The 14,943-nt window shown below is 56.3% G+C and overlaps 1 protein-coding gene across 1 annotated transcript; it reads right to left on the bottom strand.

The window, feature by feature from the left end:
• Nucleotides 1-1,209: 1,209 nt before the first annotated feature.
• On the bottom strand, nt 1,210-14,695 carry LOC144272054 (keratin, type II cytoskeletal 8-like). Its single transcript, XM_077829843.1, is given in 10 exon segments — nt 1,210-1,373; nt 2,394-2,443; nt 3,064-3,284; nt 3,643-3,768; nt 6,815-6,979; nt 7,236-7,331; nt 7,777-7,837; nt 8,759-8,967; nt 14,340-14,636; nt 14,639-14,695. Coding segments are annotated over 10 exon segments (1,446 nt in total).
• Between the last annotated feature and the right edge of the window lie 248 nt (nt 14,696-14,943).

The raw sequence follows: 14,943 nt of genomic DNA, 5'->3' as shown, positions 1-14,943 counted from the left end.
ACGGGGAATTGACATACAGAGAAAAGCAGTGATTTGTCGAAATTAGTGACAGAGCAACGACCTGAACAATAAAACCCATGCAGGAGACCTAGCCGAAGAGATTACTCTAGCCCAGTGGTTCTCGACATTTTTCTTTCTGAGCCCCCCCACAACATGCTATAAAAACTCCACAGCCCCCTGCGCCCCAACAACTGGGTTTCTGCATATAAAAGCCAGGGCCGGCGTTAGGGGGTAGCAAACAGGGCAACTGCCAGATGCTCCATGCTACGGGCTTTGGTTTCAGCCGTGGGTGGCAGGACTCAGGGCCCCAGGCTTCAGACCCAGGTGGTGCAGTTTCAGCTTTCTCCTCTGGGCCCAGCAAGTCTAATGCCAGTCCTGCTTGGAAACCCCCCCGAAACCCGCTCAGGGCCCCCCAGGACCCCCCAGACCCCTGCTGGAGAGCCACTGCTCTAGCATATGCCCTCCTGGACAACGTGCGTCATATTTACTAGGCTACCCCAGTTACTCTGTTCAGCTCCGCTTCCCTTCGCACGCCCATCCCCGCCGCATCTGGCCCCTTGCAAGCCATTTTTGCCCATCCCTTGAGCCAGGTTTCAATGCAGTAATAATACGGAATGCATATTCCAATGAGCGCCAGAGAAGCCAGCCTATCCCAGAGTTATTTCTTATTTGAAGGGTAAGGGGCTGTTGCTTGCCTAGCCCTGGCAGTTGCAGAATTTGCCCTCTTGGCCCCAGCAGGATAAAAACCTCAAAAGGAAACATCCAACCCGTCCTAGGATCTGCAGTATTAGCTCAGAGCTAGTCTACTTCCTAAGTCGGATTCATTAGGACAGAGTCGTGCCTGTCCCAATTCCCGCCCCCAGCTGTTCCCACCTCCCTTATATTAAGTGGGTTAACAGGCAGCTGCTCAGCAAACCAGCACCCATTTAACTCTTGTTTTCCCTGCTAACGAGGTCAAGGTGTTAGTCAGAAAACCCCGGAGCCTGCCGGCAAATGCTGACAGCTCTGTGGGTTCCCTAGCACCGTAGAGGTGCAGAACGCTTTGCAAATGCATCATTAGAACAGGTCCCTGCCCATGGAGCTTACAATCTCCTGGCCCAATTCTGCCCTCAGTGACTTCATTGTAACCCAGGGCAGAATTGGGCCGCAAGCACTTCCAGTCATGACATTACACAGGTTTAAATCCAGCTCCACAGATTCGTGGCTGGGCTAGTTTTCTGAGAAGTGGCTGGACTCCGAGAGCACCTTCCCATCCTTGGTCTCGACGGTCTTGATCAGGATCGGCCTCTTAGGTGAGGAGGCTGGCTCGGGCCCTGGCGGCGTAGCAGCCCTGCCCGGGGAGGGGAGTGCCACTCGGGGAGACAGGAGTCCAGCTGCGTAAGCAAGTCAGGAAGGGGTTGGGGGTGGTTTAGAACTCTAATCGAGAAATCAGAGAGGGGTCGGTTTTACAAAGAGGCTCTTGATTGGTTCCCAAAGCGATTAAGCAAATGAGAGGTGGGCAAGCTGGGATTGACTGGCCAATCCGAGGCAAGGATTTATGCATGCAAATCGACGGGTGGAGCATGTTCCCGCCCTTGTGCGGACTGACAACAGCTAATTTGCATTAGGTCTGTGATTTACATATATTTTCATACAGAGATACCCTGGTGCGCTTGATGGGCTTGGAACACCGGCTCGGGGCAGACCCAGAGCCTGGGCAAAGGAAGGAGCCTCACTGGATCGGGCTTTTCGTGTCTCATCACTTCTGTCGAGTGGTGGGTCCCAGAGACAGCCCTCTCCTGAGTCTCAGCTAGGGAGATCAGGCACCTCAGCACCTATGAAAAATTCCCCCCTGCCAGCTCCTAACTGAAGGGACAGCGGCTGGTGCTTTCCACCCCCATTCTCAGCTGCAGGGGACTTGGGCACTGGCCTGTTCAAAGACATCAGGCCCTGCCCACATGGATCTAAGCTGCAGCGACCTGAGGGCCCCGCTGTCTGTGCTGAGTTCGTCACATTTTGGAGACGCCTGCCCTGAGGCCGAACTGGGACCCCGGCGATCCTGCTGGGCGTCACAGCCACATCCCCGCAATTGCACAAGACACTGGGCCCAGTTCCCCCATGGTCCCTGGAGCACCGTCACTGGCTCCCCAAGGTCTAGGAGACGGAGCCAGTGTAGATGTTCCTGATTTCTGAGCCCGGGTCCTGGGGCACTATTCCATCGCCCACGATCTAACCCACACGGGCAATGGGGGTGCTGTCCGGGACCCCACTCCTCTATGGGTAGTGCACAGGTGGGCAGCTAGGAGGCAGAGAGCCTGGCCCCACACACCAGAAGGCCCTGCTTGGGAAGTGGGTCTGACTGCTCCAGCCAGGTGGGAGGCCAGACACACTGAGCACCGAGGGAAGAGACTCACCCCGTTTGTCCATGGTGCTGAAATGCAGGTTCGGGCCTTGGCTGATCATCCTGGGAGAGAGAAATCAGTCACAGGAGCGCCGTCAAAAGGAGCATGTTACAGGTGTGGCAGGAGGGGCGGGGCGGGTTCTCGCCCACCGTAGACCTGGCAGAGACCTGCCCCTGCCTTTGCTGGCTCAATGGGCCCTTGCCGTGCAGAGGAGTGAGAAGCGCTCATAGGCAGCCGGGTGGCTCACTCGTGGGACTAGCGAGGTGGGGGAAGACGGGGGCAGGGAGGCCAGTGACTTGCCCAGGGTCCCACATGGCTGGGAGTTCAGCCCATTAGGTCACACTGCCTCTAGCTTAGTAACCAAACCGGAGGATGAATGCATCCCCTGCCCCGGCACAGAGCCCCCCCTTGCTGCAGCCTGTCCAGCCAGCCTCCCGCTAGCCTCTTCCAGCGGAGGGTTTGCCAGAGCCCCGGGTGGCTTCTACCAACGCACCCCATGATTCCAGCCCTGGCTCTGTCCCCCCCACAGCTGTGCGGGTGCCCCTCAATCCCGACCCGCAGCCCCCCCTTGCTATCCCAGCCCTGGGCCAGCCATGCCCAGCCGTAGGCAAACAGGGGTTTGGCAAGCTGCCCAGGGAACCCAAGCCGGGTCCCCCCTGCCCCGCCCCTGGGGAGCGCTCACCGGTTCTCCTCGCCCTCCAGAAGCTTGCGGTAGGTGGCGATCTCCATGTCCAGGGCCAGCTTGATATTCATCAGCTGCTGGTACTCGCGCACCTTGCGTGCCATGTCCTGCTTGGCCCCCTTCAGCACCTCCTCCAGCTCCTGCACCGTGTCCCTGGCGCTGCGCCCGGCCTGCTCGCCCTGCTCCTCCGCCAGCACCATGGCGCTCTCCAGGCTGGCTCGCTAGCGCCGGGGGCAGAAACAAGGTCACCTTGGGGGGCGGCGTTCTGGGCTGCCCGTCGAAGGGAGGGGGCGATTGCACCGAGCCACCTGCCATTGCTTCCCCAGGATCCTTTTCACCCGGCCCCTTCGCCCTCCCCAGAAGCAGCCTGGGGAACCACGGCAGGGGGTCACTGGGACTTTCCCCCAGTGTGGGGGGGGGAAGAGAACCCAGCTCCCCACCCCGGCAGTGTCTGGCCTCAGCAGAGAAGCCGGCCGGAGCGGGCCGAGTTGCAGGAGGGGCTCCCTGGAAAAGGAGCATGACCCTGCCCCACACCGAGCCCCCCTGTCCGAGAGGCAGGCAGCACTAGGTGGGGCTCACCTGGTTCTTCAGGGCCTCGATGTCAGCATTGACCCTCTGGGCGTAGCGGCTCAGCTCCGCGATCTCATCCTTGATGCTTTTCATCTCGTCGTTGTGCTTCCGGGCCTGGGTCGCCATGTCGTCAACCTGGGGGGAGAGGGAGGTATTGCCAAGGCCTCCCCTCAGTCGTCTTGCTCCCAGAGCCCCTCACCTGCCCTAGAGAGGCACTGGCAGGGAGTCCAAGAGAGCAGAGCTGGGACAAACTCATTAGATCCCATTCACCAAGCCCAGCGCAGGGCTGCTCCCTATGGGCTGTTCTCCAGGGCTCCTGCCCCTTCCCCTGGGAGCTTGTCCATTGCATGGGGCTGGGACGTTATCCCCAGCTTTGTGACCAGGGCCCAGCCAGGGTCCTGCTCTACCAGGGAGATGATGGGAGCAGCCCAGCCCCTGGTTGGGGGATGTGAACCCACGACCTGCAGCTCCTGCTGGAAGCTGTCGCTACCTGAAGGACACACGAGTCTCCGCTGGGGGCCACTGGCGGGATCAGTCCCTGCTGACGAGTCGGCACTGGGGTCCCATCTCTCCATGTGGCTGCTGCTTCCCGTGCCCAGCTTGCACACCCGGGGCAGTGGCGGATTAGCCACTGGGCCAATGGGGCCCCTGCCCAGAAGCCCCCCAAAAATGGGCACCCCTGCACCCCGACCCAGTCTACCCACCCACCCGGTGCTCCTGTGGGCAGTGGGGGAAGCCCCCGTGCGCCAAGCCTGCTCCCCAGCGGAAACTGTAATTTGCCTCTGACCTGGAGGATGGGGGGGGTTCACTGATCCCTGTGGGGAGTGGGTCTCGGTGCTCATTCTTCCATGTACACTTTGGGATCCACAGCTGGAGAAAACCATGGGCCTGTCTGCAAGCCCAGAGGTGCATGCAGAGTTTGCTTGTGCACTCACAGGGTCCATGTTCACTATCGCAACCAGCAAGCTCACCATGCACGAGGACTTGTGCAAGTCTCCCTCCCCCCACCCCCCAGTGACTGCCTCCGACCAGCTGATCCAGCCAAACTCCTAACCTAGTGACAGGTTTCAGAGTAACAGCCGTGTTAGTCTGTATTCGCAAAAAGAAAAGGAGGACTTGTGGCACCTTAGAGACTAACCAATTTATTTGAGCATGAGCTTTCGTGAGCTGTAGCTCACGAAAGCTCATGCTCAAATAAATTGGTTAGTCTCTAAGGTGCCACAAGTCCTCCTTTTCTTTTTACTCCTAACCTAGTGAGTTAGGCAAACCTAGTGACAGAGGATGTGGAAAAGGCTAATGTACTCAATGCTTTTTTGCCTCTGTCTTCACGAACAAGGTCAGCTCCCAGACTGCTGCGCTGGGCATCACAACATGGGGAAGAGATGGCCAGCCCTCTGTGGAGATAGAGGTGGTTAGGGACTATTTAGAAAAGCTGGACGTGCAAGTCCATGGGGCCGGATGCGTTGCATCCGAGAGTGCTAAAGGAGTTGGTGGCTGTGATTGCAGAGCCATTGGCCATTATCTTTGAAAACTCGTGGCGAACGGGGGAAGTCCCGGATGACTGGAAAAAGGCTAATGTAGTGCCAATCTTTAAAAAAGGGAAGGAGGAGGATCCTGGGAACTACAGGCCAGTCAGCCTCACCTCAGTCCCCAGAAAAATCATGGAGCAGGTCCTCAAAGAATCAATCCTGAAGCACTTACATGAGAGGAAAGTGATCAGGAACAGTCAGCATGGATTCACCAAGGGAAGGTCATGCCTGACTAATCTAATCGCCTTTTATGATGAGATTACTGGTTCTGTGGATGAAGGGAAAGCAGTGGATGTATTGTTTCTTGACTTTAGCAAAGCTTTTGACACTGTCTCCTACAGTATTCTTGTCAGCAAGTTAAGGAAGTATGGGCTGGATGAATGCACTATAAAGGTGGGTAGAAAGTTGGCTAGATTGTCGGGCTCAACGGGTAGTGATCAATGGCTCCATGTCTAGTTGGCAGCCGGTATCAAGTGGAATGCCCCAGCGGTCGGTCCTGGGGCCGGTTTTGTTCAATATCTTCATAAATGATCTGGAGGATGGTGTGGATTGCATCCTCAGCAAATTTGCGGATGATACTAAACTGGGAGGAGTGGTAGATATGCTGGAGGGTAGGGATAGGATACAGAGGGACCTAGACAAATTGGAGGATTGGGCCAAAAGAAATCTGATGAGGTTCAATAAGGATAAGTGCAGGGTCCTGCACTTAGGACGGAAGAACCCAAATGCACCGCTACAGACTAGGGACCGAATGGCTAGGCAGCAGTTCTGCAGAAAAGGACCTAGGGGTGACAGTGGACGAGAAGCTGGATATGAGTCAGCAGTGTGCCCTTGTTGCCAAGAAGGCCAATGGCATTTTGGGATGTATAAGTAGGGGCATAGCCAGCAGATCGAGGGACGTGATCGTTCTCCTCTATTCGACATTGGTGAGGCCTCATCTGGAGTACTGTGTCCAGTTTTGGGCCCCACACTACAAGAAGGATGTGGATAAATTGGAGAGAGTATAGCGAAGGGCAATAAAAATGATTAGGGGTCTGGAACACATGAGTTATGAGGAGAGGCTGAGGGAACTGGGATTGTTTAGTCTGCAGAAGAGAAGAATGAGGGGGGATTTGATAGCTGCTTTCAACTACCTGAGAGGTAGTTCCAAAGAGGATGGATCTAGACTATTCTCAGTGGTAGAAGAGGACAGGACAAGGAGTAATAGTCTCAAGTTGCAGTGGGGGAGGTTTAGGTTGGATATTAGGAAAAACTTTCCTAAAAACCAGGAGGGTGGTGAAACACTGGAATGCGTTACCTAGGGAGGTGGTAGAATCTCCTTCCTTAGAAGTTTTTAAGGTCAGGCTTGACAAAGCCCTGGCTGGGATGATTTAATTTGGGATTGGTCCTGCTTCGAGCAGGGGGTTGGACTAGATGACCTCCTGAGGTCCCTTCCAACCCTGATATTCTATGATTCTATGATTCCTGGACATTCAGGCGAGCCTCTGAACACGTGGGGAACAGGCAAGTGCAGAAGGAAAGCTGGCCCACGTGGGGACACACCTATGAGCGCCCGAGGTGTGAGCAGCATGCGAGAATGAGGAAGCGCGGTCAGGCATGCTCACAGCTCAGCGGGCACGGGGCACGCACGGCAGGGGAGGAGCGCCGCTCACCTTGTGCTTGTACCACTGTTCGGCCTCCTCGCGGCTCTTGGCTGCCATGGCCTGGTACTGGGCCTTCACCTCATCTATGATCTGCTTCATCTCCAGCTCCCGGCTGTTATCCATCTCCACCGTCACCTGCGTGTTCTGGATCTGGGACTGCAGCTCCCGGATTTCCTGGGGGATGGAAGCAATTTGGGGGGGAGGGAGGGCAGGAATTGAGATAGGAATCTGGATTCTGCTCTCTCTGGCTGCATTTTAAATGGGCTCCCCCAGCCAGCAGCACCCCAACGCTCCCCAGGAGGGACCCCCTGCAAACAGAGCCTCTGGATCCCGATTGCAACCAGCCGCCCCCCCGCCCCAGACCGCATCTGTCTCCCCACATTGTTTCCTGTGCAACAGACTCAGCAGAGGCCCATGGGCCGGCACCCACCTCGTCATACAGCTGCTTGAGGTAGTTGATTTCATCCGTGATACTCTCCAGCTTCGATTCGATCTCCACCTTCTGAAGATACAGGTTGTCGAGATCCTGCAGGCACAGGAGAGACGCGGTCAGGGCACCTCCGTGTGGGGCAGAGGAGCTCCTGTCAGGCCCCTGTGCACCCTGGGGACAGATCCCTGCAGTGTGGGGACTGGGCAGCCAGCCACTGCAGCCCTTCTGCTTTGTGGACCAAGTGGGTGAGGGGGATGTTGGCCAGGACACCTGGGTTCTCCCCTGATTCTCCCCCCCTCCCCTCCCTGAAATGCCCTGTGGATCTTCAGCCCAGATCCCTTCCACCCATCTCTGGTGCCTCTCCCAGTGGAAGATGAAGGTCCCCTCCAGTCTTCTCCATCTGATCCTGCTTTGGCATGTGCCCTTGTCTGGGAGGGGAGCTGGACCCCAGGGGGCAGGGTGTGTCCTGCTGGGCTGTACGGGTAAAGCAGGGGCTGGCTGGGCAGAGATGTCCCCGGGAGGAAAGGTGGAGGTTTCTCACCTCCTTCGTCACAACGAATTCATTCTCCAGTTGGTTCCGCCGGTTGATCTCATCCTCGTACCTGGGGAGAGAGGGGACGTGCAGGGAGCCGGGCAGTGCAGCAGCATCCACGGGGCCTTAACGTAGCGAGCCGGGACCCCGTCCCACGGGAGTATGGGGATGGATGCTCGGACTCCAAGCCAGAGAGCAGCAAGGCCCAGCTGACAAGCAACGGGCTCTGGGCTCGAATCCTGGGCGTGGCTCATGTCCACTGGCTGTGGGGCTCTGAGGATGCTCAGAGATCAGGGTGTGGGAGGCCAGGGAGGCCCTGGGAGAGGAGCCCTGAGTCAGCTCACTAGCGCCCCCTCCTGGCGATAGCTCAGCAGCCACGCTGGCCAGCGTGGAGAGCCCCAGCCAGTCTGCACAGCAGCCTCGGGGAGGTGGAGACATGGAGTCTCTCGAGAGGGGGGGCTTAGGAGGAGAAATTGCTGGGATCCTCCACAATTTATCTGGGGCCGGGGGGGTGTCTCTGCCCTGCAGCGGGGAGGCCTCGGGGACAAGCGTCAATGAATGCCGGACTGGGCTGGCCCACGGGGGACGACTCCTATGGGCTGGGCCCCTGATTTCTGGGCTCCTCCCTGGGAAGGAGGCTCTAGGCTCAGACCCCCTGGGTTCTGAGGAGGGGAAAGGGCAGATCAGGTGCTGTGGAGGAGGAGTATGTGGGATAAATACGACCTGGGGGCTTCCCGAGGCAGATGGTGGCTGATCCCAGCCAAGACCAGCTGTGGGGTCAGACAGGACAGAAGACAAGAGCCCGGCCCCACAAGAACAGGGCTGTTTCCTGTCCAGCACCAATGTTCTGGGGGATGGGTCCAATGGATCTCACTGACAGGGCCTTTCCTTTCCTAGGTTCCCACCCCACCTTTCATGGTTTCCTCCCTCCTGGAGCTCACCCTGCCTCGCTCGCTGCCGTATGGGGACACCCGCTCCCGGATGCGTGTACCTGCCCTTCAGCTCCTCCACCAGCACCTGCATGTGGTCCAGCTCCGCCCGCAGCTTCCCTTTGTCCTGGCTCAGCGTCTCGATCTGCCGCTTCAGGGACTGGCTGGAGCGCGCCATGATCTGCCCCAGCTTGGACTTGTACTGGTCCTTGTCCTTCAGCAGCTTCAGCTGCGTCTCCAGCACTTTGTTCTGCTGCTCGAGGTTACGGACCTGGAGGAGAGAACAAGCGGTCCTGGGCCCTGCGCTTCGCTCAGCCCGTCAGGGTCGCCCAGGCGGGTAACTGTGCAGTGAGACGATCCCCAGCTGCGGGCTCAGGGCAGGTCCCTCAGAAATGTCTCACGAGGATCAGTTCTCTCAGGGAGATGCACAGGAGAGGATGGCTGCAATGGGCAAAGCAGCGGGTGTAAAATCCCCACACTCCCTGGAACCTAAAAGGTGTGAATCCTGGCCCAGGTTGGTTCTGCCCCCCCTGCCCAGGCGGATCCACAGGAGTCAGTGCTTCCCCTTGGCCCAGGTTTCCCCTCCCCATCCTAGATTCCAAGGCCAGCAGGGACCATTGTGAGCATCTGGCCTGACCTCCTGTCTAACCCAGGCCAGAGAACGGCCACACGATCATTCCTGCAGCAGAACATTTGAAAAACCACCACAAATGAGCTGTGTGGCAGGACCACATGCTGGCTGCATGCACAGATTTGGCAGGTGGAAAGGCAGTCAATCTAGGAACACAGGACAGTTGCCAGTAAGCAGGGCTGGCTGAAGTTTTGCAACCAAAACAAATTCTCCCATCGGAAAATGTGGTTTCTATCAAAAATCTACTTTTCCTGCAGGGAAATGCCGATTTTTGACAAGGGTTTTTATTTGCAGATCAAGCGAAGGAATCGAAACAAGAACATGTTTCAAATCCCAGTTTCCAAGTGAGACCGCTCCCTTTCCATGCTTCCAGACAGGCCGTTTTGATCAAAACACGGCGACGCTTTCGGTTTCGAAGTTGCCGATTTGAAACCGTGCCACGGTTTTGGGGTTTGCAGCATTTTTCCCCTCCGAATTTTCCTTCTGATTCTGAACAAAAAGTATCATAAAACAGTCAAAACTTTTTGACAGCTCTACCCATTAGCCAGCCACCTTTGGCTACTAAGGGATCGAACCCCAGAGATCCCAGTTTCCCCACAAGGGGGCGATGCAGTGTCTCCTTTTCCGAGAGAGCGTTAAGGAAGCTTGCAAGCCGGTGCATGCAATTCCAGCGGGTCCGAGTGGTGAATGCAAGGGAAGTCATTATTATTTGGATTTCTGCAACGTGGAGCAGCCCAGTCGTGGAGCATCGTGCTGTACCAACACAGAACAAACCTGTGATCTGCCTGTGGATAAGAGGGAACAACCGACAAAGGCAGCTCTCTCTAGCAACCAGGTGCCTGGCTGTTAATGAAAGACAGTCCCAAGGAAGGGAGCGATACAGGACTCTGCATGAGATCTCCACCTTGCAGCCCTAAGGTTTGTCCATCTTCTAGGTCACAGACAAGAATGAACCTAATCCACATCCGGGTCCCTCCTGGGCACAGTGCAGCTGGGAGGGCATTTGGCCTGTGAGACGGTTTGTAGGCTCCAGGGGGTCTGTGCCTCAACACATGCCCAGTCCCCGAGGGACTGGGCAGACACCCCCAGCTCCTCCCACTGGATCCGGCACTGACAGTGGAATGATGGGAGCGTGGCATCCAGAAACCTTCGGTGTCCAAAAAAGGAACAGCTGCTAGGTAGTCATGACCAGTCCAGCAGACAGAGGCCAGGGTGGGAGGGACAGACCAGCACAGAACGGGCCAACCAGAGATCCAGAGGGTTCAAAGAGACACAAGGGTCATCTAGTCTAACCCCCTGCTAAGATGCAGGATTTGGAGAGGGAAACCTCAAAGCTACTGGCAAAACCAAGTGCATGGACACGGATGGGGCTCCTTCTACCTTCCACATGCTCTGGCGGGAAACAGCCTCGTAGGGTTTCCAGCTCCTGCAGGGATTTGCAGATCTATTTATTCTATGGATGGGAGCTTCCACTTTGCTCTGTTACTACAGCCTCTGGGATGTGGCTACTCGTCAGACGAGACCCGGACTGAGCGCCACTAACAGATTTCATATGGGCCATCACACAGCTACCAGATGGAAATGACCTGCAGGCACGGGTTGGATTTGGGGGTGATTTAAACTCTGTACCCCATCATCGGGGCCGTCCCATCCCCAGCAGGGTGTGTTTCAGATGATCAGGGCTTGCTCACAATAAAGCAGCCTTGCGGAAATTCTTATTTGCATTTAACTTGCGGAATAAGAGGGGAATTAAGAGTCTTTTGTTCTCTGCCACACGAAGGGATCAAATGGCTGCGTTAGCTTCTGCTCCACAGAACTTCCTTGTGGCTTTGTCACAGCCAGCCACAGCTCACCCAGGGGCACTGGAACAACTTGTATCGTGTGGGTGCTGAGCGCCATTGAACCAAACTGTAAACCCTGCTTATCATGGAAACCACTTCAAGCCAGGGGGTGCAGCAGTTCCAGCACCTATGGGCTCACCCCTTTCGTGCCCGGCTCGGGTCAGGTGCCCTGCCAGCCTGGTCATTGCTACCAAGCCCTTTGGAGTGGTTGACATGAACCAGAGAGTGAGAGAGTCAGTGGGAGTTTTATTATTGATGCTGGGTGAGAACAGGAGTCGCAGAGTCCCAAGGCTGAGCAGGTCTCAAAACTACCTTTTTGCACCCAGTGGTAATTTCCTTATTTTTTAAGCTACACTAAGGCATATGGTAGCTCACAGGTGATCTGCACAGGAGGTCTGACAAACCAGGCTTGTGCCTCTTTGGTTTCTTTATTTTGGACTAAGAAAGCCTGACCCAAAAATTATTGTTTTGTTTTGAGAAGACCCCTCCTCCCCCCGGCTTGTTTTTGATCCTTGGAATATCGGGCAGGTCACATTTGCTCTTCCCTGGTTTTGCTGGAAGATCTGTGGGATGTTGTTACTCTTTAACAAAGAGTTTCTTTCTCTAACATGTTTGCTAGCCATTGGAGTGAAATAAGCATCAAACAGAAAAGCCAGAGTTTTCAAATGGTCTGACGGTCAGACGCTGAAAAGCCCCTCCCAGTGGCTCAGCTTTCACTCTTGGCTTTTGTGATGTTGCTATTTCACAAGCTGCTGCCGCACGGTACCTGAATTGCTAATGTGAAAAACCAGAACAGATTCTTTTAAAAACCCTTCCACGAGCTTCATCCACCAGGAAGCAGCAAAAAAGTCTCAAATTCATCAGAGCAGCAGAGACAGCAGGTGGCCAGATAAAGTTCATGCTATTATTAAGAAACACAAACTTCCCCATGGGTGGATTATCTTTGAACAGCTTCGTTTCAAGAATCTTTAGGAAAACAAGGGTGTCACCTCAGAGGCTGTGGATCCAACCTGTGAGTTAGCTTTAAGGGTGTGTGTGTGTCCAGGTGTGTGTCCGTGTCCGGGTGGCATAAAGAGGAACATAGGAATCCAAGAGTCAGCCGGAAATCCAAATACAACAAACAGAGGGCCCTGGAATTAACATTTGGATCATGGCGTTTGCATAGCTGACGCTCAGCTGGACCAGGGAAAGGTCAAGGTCAAGAGCAATATTAAAGAGTCAGTAACTCAGAATCTGCCCAGTCACGTTCAGTTCTGCTGACTGGAGTAGTCAGTTACGTCCCAGGTTAACACAGCCCTGAATACAGAGCCCCAGGACAGCGAGTGGATTCGATAGGATTCTCGTTTGTCATCACATTTGCTGATTTGCATCTACAATAACGCTAGTGGCCGTGATCCTGCAGAGGCCCCACATGGGGGACAGCTGTGCCCACGCAGAATCCCATAGGGCCGTGCACAGGTACAGACGGCCGTCCGTGTGGTTCCAACTACTGGATGGGCTGTCATTTGCACCTCTCTAGCTCCATCCCCCTGAGGGTTGCAGGGTGTTGTCATGAGCTCAGTGTCACACACCCCTGAGCAGCCGGTAAATGGCCTTGACAAAATTCTACAGAGAGGTGGAGCCGATCACCTAAAGTCACACCAGGCGTCTGGCAAAGGCAGGAACTTAAATGAAGGAGTTTATCTGTTAGGCCACCCGGCTAACCTGGCAGCTTTCGGTTGTGGCTCGAGGTGTCACACCTCTCAAAGCACATATGGAAAGCCAAGGAGAAGTGTTTTACAACACAGAACAAACACTCAGGCCGTGCCTACGTGGGAAGGGGTTTTCATTTTTTAGGTGCAACTCAGACAAGGGATTCTGCCACTAGAAATATTAGAGACAAGGTGGGGGAGGTGAGATCTTTCATTGGACCAACCTCTGTTGGTGAGCGAGACAAGCTTTCGAGCTACACCACGCTCTTCTTCTGGTCTGGGTAAACTTGAAAGCTTGTCTCGCTCACCAACAGACATTGGTCCAATAAAAGATAGGACCTCCCCACCTCGTCTCTCTAATATCAGGGGACCGACCTGGCTACGCCACCACCGCAGGGGACATTAGAAATATTTCCCACCAGGGACGCCAGAGGTCCCTTCCCTGCTGTTTTAGGGCCAATCTGGTTACTCGGAGCGTAGAGGTGTGGCAGGCGGCTGGCAAACAGTGCAGCCAGCTCCTAATTTGCTGGGATTTCCAGTGTCTGACCATTACTGTTAAATTTTTCAAAAATATTTTTCTAGGACCTGACCCAGAGCCCACTGGAGTTAATGGGAGCTGTCGGATTACGCCCATAATTCCTGTAACTACATTGGAACAAGCGCACGTCTAATAAACGCACACAGGTTTAGAGGAAAGCAATCCGCTCCGGCTGGGGACGAAGGAGAAGGATTTATGAGGAGTCTAATTACCCCAGAATCTCTTCCCTTCCCCCCCCCCCCCGACTTCACCTCCACCAGGTGCTTTGCCTTGAACAATAACTGTTTTTGTCCATAAAACTCCAGCAAATCAGCAGGGAAGCAACAGATGAAAAATGCACCCTTGGCTGGAGACTGGAATTCAGACCTCTACAGGGCACGGTGAGTAGGGACCTAGGAGACCTGTGCTCCTGGACTCCATGCTCCCAAGGCTGTGCGTTAGCGTCCACACTGCCCTGTAAAACCGGATTTACAATTGCTGGCTCCGGGTCTCACAACTCCTGTGCTAACTCTTCATACTGCACACTAGGGCTGGGTCCTAGGACCCAGGTCCTGACTGCTTGCTGAAAGTTGTGCGTGCGTGTGGACAGAGCGGGAGGATTGGGCTCAAACCGGAGTCTGAACCGGAGTTTACAATGCCGTGTAGACAGGACATACCCGAAACGACCGGCTGCAACCCCCGTATTTTCAGGCCAGGGGGGCTTCACGGGCGATCAGCCGGGAAAGGGCAAGTGTTTTGCAGGGAGGAGGACAGGGCATGGCAGGCGTGTGTCCGAGGGGGCCCTGGGTCATAGGCACAGGGCGGGGGATACATTTTCACGGTGGTCTTTGTAAATCGGCCCCAGCAGGGCGGGTCCTCCCGCAGAAAGGGAGCGGCGCCAGAGGAGCCTTCGCACGCCCCGTCCCTCGGCTCGCCGCTGCCCGCCCGCCCGCCCCGGCGCACCTTGTCGATGAAGGAGACGAACTGGTTGTTGAGCCCCTTGATCTGCTCCTTCTCCTCGCTGCGGATCTGGTGCAGCGCCGGGTCGATCTCCAGGCTGGGCAGCGAGGCGAGCAGGAAGGAGCTGGACAGGCCGCTGGGGCCGAGGCGGCTCAGGCTGGGGGAGCTGCGGAGCCCCGGCTGGAAGCCCGAGCCGGCCCGGTACGGGGAGCCGCGGCTGGGCAGCGAGCCCTGGGAGCGGCTGCTGAAGCCCATCGGCCGGGAGCGCGGGTAGCTGCTCATGGCCCCGGGAGCGAGGGAGCCGCGCGGAGCAAGGGGCGGCCGGAGTTCGAGCCCCGCCGCCGCCAGCGCCTAAACATAGGGGCGCGCTCGCCTCGCCCCGCCCCGAGCCCCAATTACCAGAGCCCCGCCCCCGCACTTAGCATGGCCCCGCCCACCCGGACTCACCTGCGGCCGCCAGGCGCCCCCCCCCCAGCCCCTCGCTGTCCCCACTTTCATTAGCATAGCGCCAGCCCCCTCGCCGGGGGCTCCTGACTATTGGTCCCCCTCCCCGCGCGGGGGGCGGGGTCCGCAGCCGCGCCTTCCATTGGCCAGCCTCTACCTGTGC

The sequence above is a fragment of the Eretmochelys imbricata genome, chromosome 11, assembly GCF_965152235.1.
Source record: "Eretmochelys imbricata isolate rEreImb1 chromosome 11, rEreImb1.hap1, whole genome shotgun sequence".
NCBI lineage: Eukaryota > Metazoa > Chordata > Testudines > Cheloniidae > Eretmochelys > Eretmochelys imbricata.
Note: the sequence above shows the minus strand (reverse complement) of the source record. Positions and strands in the feature narration are given on the sequence as shown.